General features: G+C 42.7%; 1 protein-coding gene across 1 annotated transcript in view; it reads left to right on the top strand.

Moving 5' to 3' along the window:
- ptprma (protein tyrosine phosphatase receptor type Ma) overlaps nt 1-17,017 on the top strand; it is a 535,684-nt gene that overhangs the window by 211,807 nt on the left and 306,860 nt on the right. The window contains exon 14 of the mRNA XM_034183087.1: nt 8,894-9,075. Within this exon, the coding sequence (XP_034038978.1) occupies nt 8,894-9,075 (182 nt within the window). The remainder of the gene's footprint in view (nt 1-8,893; nt 9,076-17,017) is intronic.

Genomic DNA, 17,017 nt, shown 5'->3' with positions numbered 1-17,017 from the left:
AGGCATGAAAAAACTCACGCATGCGCACGAGGGTTCAAGCTTGTCTGACGCAATCACACGTGATTCAAATCCATATGGTTTTTTAAAAAAAATAATAAGGTCGGATACTTTTCTAATAGACCTCGTACATTAATATAATTATAAATACATTAAAAATACATAGATGACACAAAAAAAGTGAAAACACTTTTGGTATATATACGAGGTCTGTGAGAAAAGTATCTGACCTTTTTATTTTTTTCAAAAACTATATGGATTTGAATCATGTGCGCTTGCATCAAACAAGCTTGAACCTTCGTGCGCATGCGTGAGTTTTTTCACGCCTGTCGGTTGCGTCATTCGCCTGTGGGCAGGCTTTGAGTGAGCACTGGTCCACTCCCCTCGTCGGATGTTTATTGTTGTTTAGGAATGGCGGAGCGACTGCCGCTTTGTTCCATGAAAATTTTTCAGAAACTCTGCCAGACAACCAGATGGAAACCATTTGGAAGATTCAGATGGCTTTCGGTGAAGATTCTATCGGTATCACATGGATTAAGGACCATTAAAACTGGATTAAAAATGGCCCACGACAGAGGAGGGAGCACCGCGCCCCGAGCGGCCATCGACAGGTTGGAACGAGCAGATCACTTCCAAATTTAAGGCTCTGTTGATGCAGGACGTCGTGTGACTAGCAGAGAAGTTTCAGAAGAGGTCAGGATCACCATGTTATCGGCACATTCCACTGTTAAAGGAGATTTTGTAATGAAAGACGTGCAGACGGATTCGCGCGTTGGGACGCAGCCGCTCATGGCGCGGGACAAACAACACCTCCGTGTTGGAAGTCTCACAGGACAAGTTGGAACATGCCCAGCTGTTAAACAATTTCTTGGATACTCACTCGACTGAAAAGCCACCGAAAGCCATCTGAATCTTACGAATGGTTTCCAACACGGAGGTGTTGTTTGTCCCGACAGGCGTGAAAAAACTCACACATGCGCACGAAGGTTCAAGCTTGTCTGATGCAAGCGCACATGATTCAAATCCATTTAGTTTTTGAAAAAAATAAAAACGTCGGATAGTTTTCTCACAGACCTCGTACGTGTTTCTCCGGTGATTTTAGATGAATAAAACCAGCAGGCAGCAGCTGATTCATTTTAGAGCACTTAGTATTTCACACATTTTAATTTGTTGATGCCATATCAAATACAAAAAGAAAAAAAATCTTAAATGATCTTCCTTAAACTCATACTAATACCAAATCTCTACCACTTGGTATGAATCTAATTCAAAATCTAAAATACAGCTTCCTGGGAGAGTGGTGTGGAGGAAGATTTTCTGAAAATGGAGACCTGAAAGTTCAGCTTATTGTGCAGCCGAATGTCAACGAGCTGAACAGTTTGAATATGAATTTACATCGACATTAAAAAATGCTTTAAGTGGCCGGAGGTGAAGAGGGCTGGAGGTTTTTAGCCATGCTAATGCTCCCCAGAAGATTGACTGAAAAAAGCCTGAAGGAGCAAAATTACATTGTGAGATGCTGAAGAGCTTCACTCGTCATGTCCACGACATATACATATTAAAAACAATGATAATTTTGCTGATGTATATTGTGTATGATAACAAGAACCTACACAATTCATAAATACATTAAGACAGTAAATTAACATCAAAACATGACGTAATTTCAATTCAGTTTCAATTTATTTTCATTTATATAGCGCCAAATCACAACAGAGTTGCCTCAAAGCGATTCACACAGGTAAGGTCTAACCTTACCAACCCCCAGAGCAACAGTGGTAAGGAAAAACGCCCTCTGAGGAAGAAACCTCAAGCAGACCAGACTCAAAGGGGTGACCCTCTGCTTGGGCCATGATACAGACACAAATTACAGAACAATTCACAGAACAATTCACGGACGAATATACAAGAAATGCAATTGGTGCACAGGACAGGAGGATCGCCAACACGAACACAACTCCCATCTCTGGATGGAGCTGCACCTTAAACAGAGAAAAAACAGAATCAGGCATCAGAAAGACAAAAAATACTGTATAATTTGTGAGCATTAAACAACAAGAAAAACAGAAGAAATACTAAGGTGATCGCCGGCCGCTAGCCCTAAACTTCACTAAAAGACCCAGAATTTAGGTAAAGTTGAGGCTGCAGCCCGCTCCAATTACTAATAAATGAATTAAAAGAGTAAAAAGCGTAAAACAAAACTGTACCAGTATGCTGCCATATGAAAGGGAAAATAAGTACATCTTAAGTCTGGACTTGAAAATCTCCACAGAATCTGACTGTTTTATTGTCGCAGGGAGATCATTCCACAGAACAGGGGCATGATAATAGAAAGCTCTGTGACCCGCAGACTTCTTATTCACCCTAGGGACACAAAGTAGTCCTGCACCCTGAGAACGTAAAGCCCGGGCTGGTACGTAAGGTTTAATTAGGTCAGCTAGGTAGGGAGGTGCCAGTCCATGAATAATTTTATAGGTTAGTAGCAGAACCTTAAAATCTGATCTCACTGGGACAGGAAGCCAGTGAAGAGACGCCAAAATGGGTGTAATGTGGTCGAACTTTCTACTTCGTGTCAAAAGTCTGGCTGCAGCATTTTGAACCAATTGGAGACCCCTAATGCTAGACTGCGGTAAACCAGAAAATAGAACATTGCAGTAGTCCAATCTAGAAGAGATGAACGCATGGATCAGGGTCTCAGCATCAGCCATAGACAGGATGGGATGAATCTTCGCTATATTTCGCAGGTGGAAGAAAGTAGTCCTAGTAATATTTCTAATGTAGAGGCCAAAAGACAACGAAGGATCAAAAATCACCCCAAGGTTCCTCACTTTGTCAGTGTGATGTAGGACACACGAGCCGAGGCTGAGCGTTAACTGGTCAAATTGATGCTGATGTCTCACTGGATCAAGAACCATCATTTCAGTCTTATCAGAGTTTAAAAGTACGAAGTTTTTAGACATCCAATTTCTCACTGCTGCAAGGCAATCTTCTAAGGATTTTATGTGAACGAGATTACCAGCAGTTATCAGCATGTATAACTGAGTATCATCTGCATAGCAGTGAAAGGTAATCCCAAAACGCTGCAATATGTGCCCAAGGGGTGCTATATCAATCAATCAATCAATCAATTTTTTTATATAGCGCCAAATCACAACAAACAGTTGCCCCAAGGCGCTTTATATTGTAAGGCAAGGCCATACAATAATTATGTAAAACCCCAACGGTCAAGACAGACCCCTGTGGAACCCCAAATTTCATGTCACTAAGGTTAGAGGTAGTGTTACTGTACAAAACACAGTGAGAACGACTGGTCAAGTATGACGTCAACCATGCAAGGGCACTCCCAGTAATCCCAAAGTGATTTTCCAGCCTATCAAGTAGAATATGATGATCCACTGTATCAAATGCAGCACTGAGATCTAACAGCACCAGAACCATAGTGGTGTCCGAGTCCATTGTAAGCAGAAGATCATTCACCACTTTAGTGAGAGCCGTCTCTGTGGAATGATATTTTCTAAAAGCAGACTGCAGTGGCTCAAAGAGATTATTCTCAGTAAGATAGTCTACGAGCTGCCGTGACACCACTTTTTCCAGAATTTTAGAGCAAAATGATAGATTTGATATCGGCCGATAGTTTGTCAATACACTAGGGTCAAGATTAGGTTTCTTAAGTAATGGTTTAATAACTGCAGATTTGAAACATTTATGAACAGATCCAGAAGTTAAAGAAAGATTAATAATTTCCAGCACAGTCGGCCCAAGAGTGGACCACAGGTCCTTAAACAGTTTTGTTGGTATAGAATCAAATAAACAGGTTGTGCTTTTTGTTGACATTATGAGTTTTGTCAGCATGCCTAGAGAGATACTATCAAATTCAGTAAATCTAGGTAATACCTCAGTAGTGGCGCCCACATCAATAGCGGGTGTAGTGGCTGGGTTAAGGCATGCCAGGATATGTTTAACCTGATGTCTTCTATTTTCTTCCCAAAGTAATCCAGTGCTGTAAAAGGAGAGCAAACTACAGGTGGTTGTCAATGAATAAGTGTTGCCACCATGTCGAACAACAACTTTGAGTTATGCTTGTTTTTTGTTGATCAAATCAGAGTAGTAAGTCTGCTTTGTAGCAAAAAATGCATGCTTATAGTCCAAGATAGCATCACGCCACACAAGGTGAAATACTTCTAATTTTGATCTACGCCATTTCCGTTCTAGACCTCTTGCTTTATGCTTGAGGTCACGCAGATAATCATTGAACCAACCTGACTGTGATTTGGGGGAGTGCAGCTTTAACACAGGTGGTGCAATCATGTCGAGTGTAGTTTTGAGCACTGAGTTTAAACTATCCACAAGTCTGTCTACTGACTGGGTATTTGTCAAATGTGAAGCTAAGACATCAGGCAGTCTAGCTTCGAGTTCAGTCTTAGTTGAGGAGTTGATGCATCGCCGTAATGATATATAAGGTTGTTGTTCCACTGAACACGGCAGCGAAACTGTAAACTTAATAAGTGAGTGATCAGACACCACTGATGTAAGAGGCATGATGTCAATATTTGTGACAGCAATACCACGTGTGAGAACAACATCCAGGGTATTTCCACTAATGTGCGTCGAATCCCGAATGCATTGCCGAAATCCTAATGCATCCACAATTTCCATAAATGATTTGCAGAGGGGATCAGAAGGCTTATTTATATGAATGTTAAAGTCACCAATGATCAGAATGTTATCTACACTAGTTGACAAGTAGAGATGAATGCACCAAATTCATCTAAGAATTCAGAATATGGGCCAGGAGGCCTATATACAGTGACGAAGTAATACGACTGATTTTTATTCTTCTGACCTTGGCAATGTGTAATATCCTGAGCAGAGCGGAGAATCAGATGTTCAAATGAGTGATGTTTGTGACACCCAACAGCTAATAAGCTAAACCTAGATTTATAAATAAGAGCAACACCTCCGCCTTGTTTCGCATCACGAGGTACGTGACTAAATGTATATGGGTGATTCTTTAACTACGGGCACTATTGGCCTTGTAAATGTAATTTCCACCACACCATTGCCTTACAGTATAAAGCGCCTTGAGGCAACTGTTTGTTGTGATTTGGCTCTATATACATGTGCTCTGATGTCACTGTTTATCTCCATAGAAACTACCCAAACAATCTTTCATACAAACTGTTTAAAGGGACATTACAGTGTTGTGGTGGAAATTACGGCAATAGTGTGGGACAACTATATTTTGTTTAAAAAAAATCACAACAGTTGTATGACATTGAATACCCAAATTAGGTTTTGATTATTTTACTGATATTTTATTCAGAGAAATTTTAAAACATTAGAAAAAAACGTTTCTTTACCATTCATTTTTATCATTGAAGATCAAAAGTCTGGGTGTGGGACAAGCACAAAACGGCAATATTTGCATATAATGATGCTGAACAAAGGTAAAAAGTCATCATAGACTACTAGAACAAATTTCTTAACACACTTTCATTGTAAACATAACTATAAAAGTGTGAAATTTCCCCTTTTTTCTGTTTTTCATACAATATGATCAAAGGACATAAGTGCCCTTAATCGAAGAATCACCCATATGCTGGTGGGCAGGCCTCATTTAAGGGGAGGACAGCTGTAGATTTAAGCCAGGTTTCACATAGCCCAATCATATCTAAGTGATGATCAATAATTAGATCATTGATCAACAATGATTTTGAGGACAGTGATCTTATGTTAATGAGACCCAGTCTAAGGACCTCAGTGGGGTTGACAGTTGAACTGTTTGGGTTCAGGGGTGGTTCCAGAGTAGCATATATAAGATGCCTGGAAGTAGGTTTGGGTTTAAGACATTCCACGCGTGTTGTAGGTACCAGACATGAAATCTTTGCTATTGCTGGAACAACCACTGGGCCATCCTCAATTTCAACATCATCCAGTATAGTAATGGGTATTAAGTTCGGAAAGCATATCCCTCTATGATTTTTATGGACACAACTACTGAAGCAGGCCACAGTCTCAACTTGTTGAAATTCCCTCCCTGGCAAATAAACTGCACTATCACCATAGTGGATTTTCTGCACTAAATTTCCTGCTAAGCTAATGGATTCCACACCCACATTTGTCATAAGCCTTGCAGGGTCTCTAATCACCTGCTCCGTGGCCTGCTGTAGATTCCTAATGTTACCCTCCCTGTAGAGCTCTATCTATGTTCGCAGACAAGATGGCGGGCCATCCGGCATCAGCAAGCCACGGTGGCCCCAGAACGAAGGCCAGTTATCAATAAAGCTAAAGCCTTGCTGTCTACAAAAATGCGCCAGCCACCTATTTAATGATGTCAGCCTGCTAAACGCCTCATCATTCCCCCTGTTAGGGGAGGGGACCAGAGACTATTAATCGATGCCGACACATCTTTCATCATCATTTTTGTGACCTCTGAGTGCTTCATCCTGATATCATTGGTGCCAACGTGAATAACTATGTGAGTATATCTCATGTCATGTTCCTTCATCTGTCTTCTCTTCTGCAGCATCAGCACCCTAAGATGAGATGCAGTGTCGGGAGCTCTGGCCCCAGGAATACATTTAACGTCAGCTGGCGTCTGTAACCTGACTTTGCGGGTGATAGAATCCCCTATCACTAAAGTCCGGTGTTTCGGCCTGGAGACAGGAGTGGAAGTCAGAGAATTCACATCTGGCAAATCCAAGGGGGAGAACTGATTCACAGTTCGCACTGGCGAGTGTGATCTGGGTGCCACAACCGGGCACCTTGCCCTGTGGTTCTTCCTAGCCACAGTCTGAAAGCTGTCCTCCACAGCTGGCGTTTCTAAGCTGATGCTAATGGGCTTGCTAGCCAGCCCAACACTAACCTCATCTGGAGTGCCCGTAACATCTAACTCCACTGCGTTAAGAAGCTGCTCTAACTTACGGACACGGCTCTCTAAGAGAGCCACCCTATCTTCCAACATCACGCAGGATTTACGGAGGGTGTAAAGTATAATAAGTAGTGTACTTTGTGCAGTAAAAATTCAAAAATGTAGCCAAGCAAACACGAGCTAACCAATAATGGATAAGCTAACCACTCCTAAGGCTCATACAGATGCAGATAAATGAATTAAAATTCACAGCAGTTACACTGAAAAACTAACAGAAGTATTAAACAGGTAAAAAAGCAGCAGCTATAAAATACACTAAACAGTTAATTAACTAACAGGAGTGTAAAAAATGAAATGAAAAAATGATGAGAAGGGTCAGAAATGGCTAACGCAAGCTAACCGCTAGCGAAAATGCTAGCCGCTCCTAAGATTTTACACAGGAGTAAAAATTACTTAAAATTCACAGCAGTTCAACTGAAAAACAAACAGAAGTATTAAACGGGTAGAAAAGAAACAGCTATGAAAAGTAACAACGGAGAGGGGAGGGGTCGACCTAGCTAGCGAATGCTAACTGCTAGCTAATGCTAACTGCTAGCGATTCACAACAGGACCGTTGTTAATTAACGTTCAGAGTAAATACAATTAATAACCAGAAGAGTGCTAAACAGAAATAAAAGAAGCGTGTAGAACCGTGTGAAGTTCAGAGTGGCGTCACAGCAACAAATAGTCCTTCAGAAGCAAGTTGCCAGATCTGTGAAAATCAGTAATTAACAGGATAAAAAGGGTTGAGTTGTTTCTAAAAACATTCTGGACTCACACGTCATCCCGACTCATTATAGAAACTTTGATGAAATTATTAGCACCGTTAAAAAAATGTCAACTTCCTATTTTATAAACACGACCCAATCTGGAGCCCATGGATCCCCACAGACAACACACTACTTATACTGATTATAACACACTAATACACACAGCAAACACACTAATACACACAGCAAACACACAAATACAGCAAAAACACAAATACACACAGGAAACACACAAATGCACACAGCAAAAACACAAATACACACAGCAAACACAAATACAGCAAACACATAAATACACACAGCAAACACACAAATACAGCAAAAACACAAATACACACAACAAACATACTAATACACACAGCCAACACAAAAATACACACAGCAAACACACTAATACACACAGTAAACACTCAAATGCACACACCAAGCACACAAAGGCACACAGCAAACACACTAATACACAAAGCAAAGGCACACAGCAAAAACACACTAATACACACAGCAAACACACAAATACACACAGCAAACACACTAATACACACAGCTATGTATATGTGTCTTCCTGGCTGCATATGTGTTTTCCTGGTTACGTGTGTGTCCTCCTGGTTTGGTTGTGTCTTCCTGGCTGCGTATGTGTCTTAATGGTTGCGTATGTGTCTTAATGGTTGCGTGTGTGTCCTCCTGGTTTGGTGTGTGTCCTCCTGGTTGTGTGTGTGTCTTCCTGGCTGCATATGTGTCTTCCTGGTTGTGTGTGTGTCCTCCTGGTTTTGTGTGTGTCCTCCTGGTTGCGTGTGTGTCTTCCTGGCTGCGTATGTGTCTTCCTGGTTGCGTATGTGTCTTAATGGTTGCGTGTGTGTCTTCCTAGCTGCGTGTGTGTCTTCCTGGCTGCGTGTGCGTCCTTCTGGTTGTGTATGTGTCTTTCTGGTTGCGTATGTGTCTTCCTGTTTGCGTATGCGTCTTCCTGGTTACCTGTGCATCCTCCTGGCTGTGTGTGTCCTCCTGGTGCCTGTTGACATGCAGACATTGGTGCACATGTAGTTTGTGGGTAAAATCAACTGGAGACATTTTCAAACTTCATGTGAGACACATTGACCTTTACATTCCCAAAGGACATTGTTTGTGTTTCCATGAAGACACTGTGACGGGCCAAACTAAACCTCAAGATCTCGTGCCTCGATGAGAATCTTCATGAACTCCTCTTTGTCTTCTTCTGCAGTAAGTACCAGGTGGTGGTGGAAGAGGAGCGCCCTCGCAGGCAGAGAAGAGGAACTGCAGAGATCCTGCGATGTTATCCAGTTCCTATCCACTTCCAGAATGCCACCGTGCTGAACTCACAGTACTACTTCACCGCCGAGTTGCCGATGAACGAGTTGCGCTCACCGATGCCCTTCTGTGTGGGTAAGTCCTGAAATTAGCCAGTTACACTGTCTCATCTCATTAGGACGTGGCCAATGAGGTATGATAAACAAGGTTTTTTCAGCAGTCACTCTACATCTACATCTAAGTGACATAAAATGGAAACCCCCCAAAAAAATCACTTCTCACTTACTTTAGTGTAACAGAGGGTCTGTCTCCATGCAACAGTGTTTATCCGTGAACGTCACAGACTTACCCCCTGAATGTCACAGACATTTTCCTGCAGAAAGTCACAGACTTTTCCCCCTGAATGTCACAGACATTTTCCCCCAGAAAGTCACAGACTTTTCCCAACTGAATGTCACAGACGTTTTCCCCCAGAAAGTCACAGACCTTTCCCCCTGAATGTCACAGATGTTTTCCTCCAGAAAGTCACAGACTTTTCCCCCTGAAAGTAACAGATTTTCTCCCCTGAATGTCACAGACTTTTCCCCCTGAAAGTCACAGAGTTTCTCCCCTGAATGTCACAGATGTTTTCCCCCAGAAAGTCACAGACTTTTCCCCCTGAACGTCACAGACATTTTCCCCCAGAAAGTCACAGACTTTTCCCCCTGAACATCACAGACGTTTTCCCCCAGTAAGTCACAGACTTTTCCCCTTGAACGTCACAGACCTTTACCCCCAGAAAGTCACAGACTTTTCCCCCTGAATGTCAGATTTTCTCCCCTGAATGTCACAGAGTTTCTCCCCTGAATGTCACAGACTTTTCCCTCTGAAACTCACAGACCTTTTCCCTCTGAAAGTCAGACTTTCCCCCCTGAATATCACAGACATTTTCCCCCAGAAAGTCACAGACATTTTCCTCCTGAATGTCACAGACATTTTCCCCCAGAAAGTCACAGATTATACCCCCTGACTGTCACAGATGTTTTCCCCCAGAAAGTCACAGATTTTCTCCCTTGAAAGTCACAGAGTTTCTCCCCTGAATGTCACAGACTTTTCCCTCTGAAAGTCAAAGACGTCTTTCCTCTGAAAGTCGCAGATTTTCTCCCCTGAAAGTCACATATTTTCTCCCCTGAATGTCACAGACTTTTCCCTCTGAAAGTCACAGACTTCCCCCTGAACGTCACAGACATTTCCCCCAGAAAGTCACAGACATTTCCCCCTGAATGTCACAGACATTTTCCCCAGAAAGTCACAGACTTTTCCCCCAGAACGTCAGAGACGTTTCCCCCAGAACGTCAGAGACGTTTCCCCCCAGAAAGCACTCCTTCTGCTGAATCACCTCTAAATTATTTACACATTATTCACTTTGCGTGTTTTTAGGAATCCGCTAGCTTAGCGCAGCTACTAGCTCTTAGCCGGTTTAGCATGGCGGCTTCTCCTGTCTCTCCCGCACTTTTCTGCTCTGGGTGTGAAATGTTTACTTATTCCTCGGCCTCCTTTAGCAGTAATGGTACTTGTAATAAGTGTAGCTTATTCGTAGCTTTGGAGGCCAGGCTGGGCGAATTGGAGACTCGGCTCCGCACCGTGGAAAATTCTACAGCTAGCCAGGCCCCTGTAGTCGGTGCGGACCAAGGTAGCTTAGCCGCCGTTAGTTCCCCCCTGGCAGATCCCGAGCAGCCGGGAAAGCAGGCCGACTGGGTGACTGTGAGGAGGAAGCGTAGTTCTAAACAGAAGCCCCGTGTACACCGCCAACCCGTTCACATTTCTAACCGTTTTTCCCCGCTCAGCGACACACCCGCCGAGGATCAAACTCTGATTATTGGCGACTCTGTTTTGAGAAATGTGAAGTTAGCGACACCAGCAACCATAGTCAATTGTCTTCCGGGTGCAGAGCAGGCGACATTGAAGGAAATTTGAAACTGCTGGCTAAGGCTAAGCGTAAATTTGGTAAGATTGTAATTCACGTCGGCAGTAATGACACCCGGTTACGCCACTCGGAGGTCACTAAAATTAACATTAAATCGGTGTGTAACTTTGCAAAAACAATGTCGGACTCTGTAGTTTTCTCTGGGCCCCTCCCCAATCAGACCGGGAGTGACATGTTTAGCCGCATGTTCTCCTTGAATTGCTGGCTGTCTGAGTGGTGTCCAAAAAATGAGGTGGGCTTCATAGATAATTGGCAAAGCTTCTGGGGAAAACCTGGTCTTGTTAGGAGAGACGGCACCCATCCCACTTTGGATGGAGCAGCTCTCATTTCTAGAAATCTGGCCAATTTTCTTAAATCCTCCAAACCGTGACTATCCAGGGTTGGGACCAGGAAGCAGAGTTGTAGTCTTACACACCTCTCTGCAGCTTCTCTCCCCCTGCCATCCCCTCATTACCCCATCCCTGTAGAGACGGTGCCTGCTCCCAGACCACCAATAACCAGCAAAAATCTATTTAAGCATAAAAATTCAAAAAGAAAAAATAATATAGCACCTTCAACTGCACCACAGACTAAACAGTTAAATGTGGTCTATTAAACATTAGGTCTCTCTCTTCTAAGTCCCTGTTGGTAAATGATATAATAATTGATCAACATATTGATTTATTCTACCTTACAGAAACCTGGTTACAGCAGGATGAATATGTTAGTTTAAATGAGTCAACACCCCCGAGTCACACTAACTGTCAGAACGCTCGTAGCACGGGCCGGGGCGGAGGATTAGCAGCAATCTTCCATTCCAGCTTATTAATTAATCAAAAACCCAGACAGAGCTTTAATTCATTTGAAAGCTTGACTCTTAGTCTTGTCCATCCAAATTGGAAGTCCCAAAAACCAGTTTTATTTGTTATTATCTATCGTCCACCTGGTCGTTACTGTGAGTTTCTCTGTGAATTTTCAGACCTTTTGTCTGACTTAGTGCTTAGCTCAGATAAGATAATTATAGTGGGCGATTTTAACATCCACACAGATGCTGAGAATGACAGCCTCAACACTGCATTTAATCTATTATTAGACTCTATTGGCTTTGCTCAAAAAGTAAATGAGTCCACCCACCACTTTAATCATATCTTAGATCTTGTTCTGACTTATGGTATGGAAATAGAAGACTTAACAGTATTCCCTGAAAACTCCCTGCTGTCTGATCATTTCTTAATAACATTTACATTTACTATGATGGACTACCCAGCAGTGGGGAATAAGTTTCATTACACTAGAAGTCTTTCAGAAAGCGCTGTAACTAGGTTTAAGGATATGATTCCTTCTTTATGTTCTCTAATGCCATATACCAACACAGTGCAGAGTAGCTACCTAAACTCTGTAAGTGAGATAGAGTATCTCGTCAATAGTTTTACATCCTCATTGAAGACAACTTTGGATGCTGTAGCTCCTCTGAAAAAGAGAGCTTTAAATCAGAAGTGCCTGACTCTGTGGTATAACTCACAAACTCATAGCTTAAAGCAGATAACCCGTAAGTTGGAGAGGAAATGGCGTCTCACTAATTTAGAAGATCTTCACTTAGCCTGGAAAAAGAGTCTGTTGCTCTATAAAAAAGCCCTCCGTAAAGCTAGGACATCTTTCTACTCATCACTAATTGAAGAAAATAAGAACAACCCCAGGTTTCTTTTCAGCACTGTAGCCAGGCTGACAAAGAGTCAGAGCTCTATTGAGCTGAGTATTCCATTAACTTTAACTAGTAATGACTTCATGACTTTCTTTGCTAACAAAATTTTAGCTATTAGAGAAAAAATTACTCATAACCATCCCAAAGACGTATCGTTATCTTTGGCTGCTTTCAGTGATGCCGGTATTTGGTTAGACTCTTTCTCTCCGATTGTTCTGTCTGAGTTATTTTCATTAGTTACTTCATCCAAACCATCAACATGTTTATTAGACCCCATTCCTACCAGGCTGCTCAAGGAAGCCCTACCATTATTTAATGCTTCGATCTTAAATATGATCAATCTATCTTTGTTAGTTGGCTATGTACCACAGGCTTTTAAGGTGGCAGTAATTAAACCATTACTTAAAAAGCCATCACTTGACCCAGCTATCTTAGCTAATTATAGGCCAATCTCCAACCTTCCTTTTCTCTCAAAAATTCTTGAAAGGGTAGTTGTAAAACAGCTAACTGATCATCTGCAGAGGAATGGTCTATTTGAAGAGTTTCAGTCAGGTTTTAGAATTCATCATAGTACAGAAACAGCATTAGTGAAGGTTACAAATGATCTTCTTATGGCCTCGGACAGTGGACTCATCTCTGTGCTTGTTCTGTTAGACCTCAGTGCTGCTTTTGATACTGTTGACCATAAAATTTTATTACAGAGATTAGAGCATGCCATAGGTATTAAAGGCACTGCGCTGCGGTGGTTTGAATCATATTTGTCTAATAGATTACAAGTTGTTCATGTACATGGGGAATCTTCTTCACAGACTAGGGTTAATTATGGAGTTCCACAAGGTTCTGTGCTAGGACCAATTTTATTCACTTTATACATGCTTCCCTTAGGTAATATTATTAGACGGTATTGCTTAAATTTTCATTGTTACGCAGATGATACCCAGCTTTATCTATCCATGAAGCCAGAGGACACACACCAATTAGCTAAACTGCAGGATTGTCTTACAGACATAAAGACATGGATGACCTCTAATTTCCTGCTTTTAAACTCAGATAAAACTGAAGTTATTGTACTTGGCCCCACAAATCATAGAAACATGGTGTCTAACCAGATCCTTACTCTGGATGGCATTGCCCTGGCCTCTAGTAATACTGTGAGAAATCTTGGAGTCATTTTTGATCAGCATATGTCATTCAAAGCGCATATTAAACAAATATGTAGGACTGCTTTTTTGCATTTACGCAATATCTCTAAAATCAGAAAGGTCTTGTCTCAGAGTGATGCTGAAAAACTAATTCATGCATTTATTTCCTCTAGGCTGGACTATTGTAATTCATTATTATCAGGTTGTCCTAAAGTTCCCTAAAAAGCCTTCAGTTAATTCAAAATGCTGCAGCTAGAGTACTGACGGGGACTAGAAGGAGAGAGCATATCTCACCCATATTGGCCTCTCTTCATTGGCTTCCTGTTAATTCTAGAATAGAATTTAAAATTCTTCTTCTTACTTATAAGGTTTTGAATAATCAGGTCCCATCTTATCTTAGGGACCTCGTAGTACCATATCACCCCAATAGAGCGCTTCGCTCTCAGACTGCAGGCTTACTTGTAGATCCTAGGGTTTGTAAGAGTAGAATGGGAGGCAGAGCCTTCAGCTTTCAGGCTCCTCTCCTGTGGAACCAGCTCCCAATTCAGATCAGGGAGACAGACACCCTCTCTACTTTTAAGATTAGGCTTAAAACTTTCCTTTTTGCTAAAGCTTATAGTTAGGGCTGGATCGGGTGACCCTGAACCATCCCTTAGTTATGCTGCTATAGACGTAGACTGCTGGGGGGTTCCCATGATGCACTGTTTCTTTCTCTTTTTGCTCTGTATGCACCACTCTGCATTTAATCATTAGTGATCGATCTCTGCTCCCCTCCACAGCATGTCTTTTTCCTGGTTCTCTCCCTCAGCCCCAATCAGTCCCAGCAGAAGACTGCCCCTCCCTGAGCCTGGTTCTGCTGGAGGTTTCTTCCTGTTAAAAGGGAGTTTTTCCTTCCCACTGTAGCCAAGTGCTTGCTCACAGGGGGTCGTTTTGACCGTTGGGGTTTTACATAATTATTGTATGGCCTTGCCTTACAATATAAAGCGCCTTGGGGCAACTGTTTGTTGTGATTTGGCGCTATATATAAAAAAAATTGATTGAATTGATTGATTGATTGATTGAAAGTCACAGACCTTTCCCCCTGAAAGTCACAGATTTTCTCCCCTGAAAGTCACAGATTTTCTCCCCTGAATGTCACGGACTTTTCCCTCTGAAAGTCAGAGACCTTTTCCCTCTGAAAGTCAGACTTTTCCCCCTGAATATCACAGACATTTTCCCCCAGAAAGTCACAGATTATCCCCCCGAATGTCACAGATGTTCCCCCCACAAAGTCACAGACTTTTGCCCCTGAAAGTCAGAGTTTCTCGCCTGAATGTCACAGACTTTTCCCTCTGAAACTCACAGATTTTCTCCCCTGAAAGTCACAGACATTTCCCTCTGAAACTCACAGACGTTTCCCCCAGAAAGTCACAGACATCTTCCCTCTGAAAGTCGCAGATTTCCCCCCCTGAAAGTCACAGATTTTCTTCCCTGAATGTCACGGACTTTTCCCTCTGAAAGTCAGACTTTTCCCCCTGAATATCACATACATTTTCCCCCAGAAAGTCACAGACATTTCCCCCTGAATGTCACAGACATTTACCCCAGAAAATCACAGATTTCCCCCCGAATGTCACAGATGTTTCCCCCAGAAAGTCACAGCCCTTTCCCCCTGAAAGCCACATATTTTTCTCCCCTGAATGTCACAGACTTTTCCCTCTGAAAGTCAGACGTTTTCCCTCTGAAAGTTGCAGAGTTTCCCCCCTGAAAGTCAGATTTTCTCCCCTGAATGTCACAGACTTTTCCTTCTGAAAGTCACAGACCTTTTCCCTCTGAAAGTCAGACTTTCCTCCCTGAATATCACAGACATTTTCCCCCAGAAAGTCACAGACATTTTCCCCCTGAATGTCACAGACATTTTCCCCCTGAAAGTCACAGATTATACCCCCGAATGTCACAGATGTTTTCCCCCAGAAAGACACAGATTTCCTCCCCTGAAAGTCACATATTTTCTCCCCTGAATGTCACAGACTTTTCCCTCTGAAAGTCACAGACTTCCCCCTGAACGTCACAGACATTTCCCCCAGAAAGTCACAGACTTTTCCCACTGAATGTCTCAGACTTTTCCCCCTGAATGTCACAGACATTTTCCCCAGAAAGTCACAGACTTTTCCCCCAGAACGTCAGAGACGTTTCCCCCCAGAAAGTCACAGACCTTTCCCCCTGAAAGTCACAGATTTTCTCCCCTGAAAGTCACAGACTTTTCCCTCTGAAACTCACAGACGTTTCCCCCTGAATGTCACAGATTTCCCCCAGAAAGTCACAGCCCTTTCCCCCTGAAAGCCACAGGTTTTCTCCCCTGAATGTCACAGACTTTTCCCTCTGAAAGTCAGACGTTTTCCCTCTGAAAGTCGCAGATTTTCCCTCCTGAAAGTCAAATTTTCTCCCCTGAATGTCACAGACTTTTCCTTCTGAAAGTCACAGAGCTTTTCCCTCTGAAAGTCAGACTTTCCTCCCTGAATATCACAGACATTTTCCCCCAGAAAGTCACAGACATTTTCCCCCTGAATGTCACAGACATTTTCCCCCTGAAAGTCACAGATTATACCCCCCGAATGTCACAGATGTTTTCCCCCAGAAAGACACAGATTTTCTCCCTTGAAAGTCACAGGTTTTCTCCCCTGAATGTCACAGACCTTTCCCCCTGAAAGTCAGAGTTTCTCCCCTGAATGTCACAGACTTTTCCCTCTGAAGGTCAAAGACGTCTTTCCTCTGAAAGTCGCAGATTTTCTCCCCTGAAAGTCACATATTTTCTCCTCTGAATGTCACAGACCTTTCCCTCTGAAAGTCACAGACTTCCCCCTGAACGTCACAGACATTTCCCCCAGAAAGTCACAGACTTTTCCCACTGAATGTCACAGACTTTTCCCCCTGAATGTCACAGACATTTTCCCAAGAAAGTCACAAACCTTTCCCCCAGAACGTCAGAGACGTTTCCCCCCAGAAAGTCACAGACCTTTCCCCTTGAAAGTCACAGATTTTCTCCCCTGAAAGTCACAGACTTTTCCCTCTGAAACTCACAGACGTTTCCCCCTGAATGTCACAGACGTTTTCCCCCAGAAAGTCACAGACATTTTCCCTCTGAAAGTCGCAGATTTTCCCCCCTGAAAGTCACAGATTTTCTCCCCTGAATGTCACGGACTTTTCCCTCTGAAAGTCACAGACCTTTTCCCTCTGAAAGTCAGACTTTTCCCCCTGAATATCACAGACATTTTCCCCCAGAAAGTCACAGACATTTCCCCCTGAACG

This window comes from Thalassophryne amazonica, chromosome 1 (genome assembly GCF_902500255.1).
Source record: "Thalassophryne amazonica chromosome 1, fThaAma1.1, whole genome shotgun sequence".
In the NCBI taxonomy this organism is placed as follows: Eukaryota; Metazoa; Chordata; class Actinopteri; order Batrachoidiformes; family Batrachoididae; genus Thalassophryne; species Thalassophryne amazonica.
Note: the sequence above shows the minus strand (reverse complement) of the source record. Positions and strands in the feature narration are given on the sequence as shown.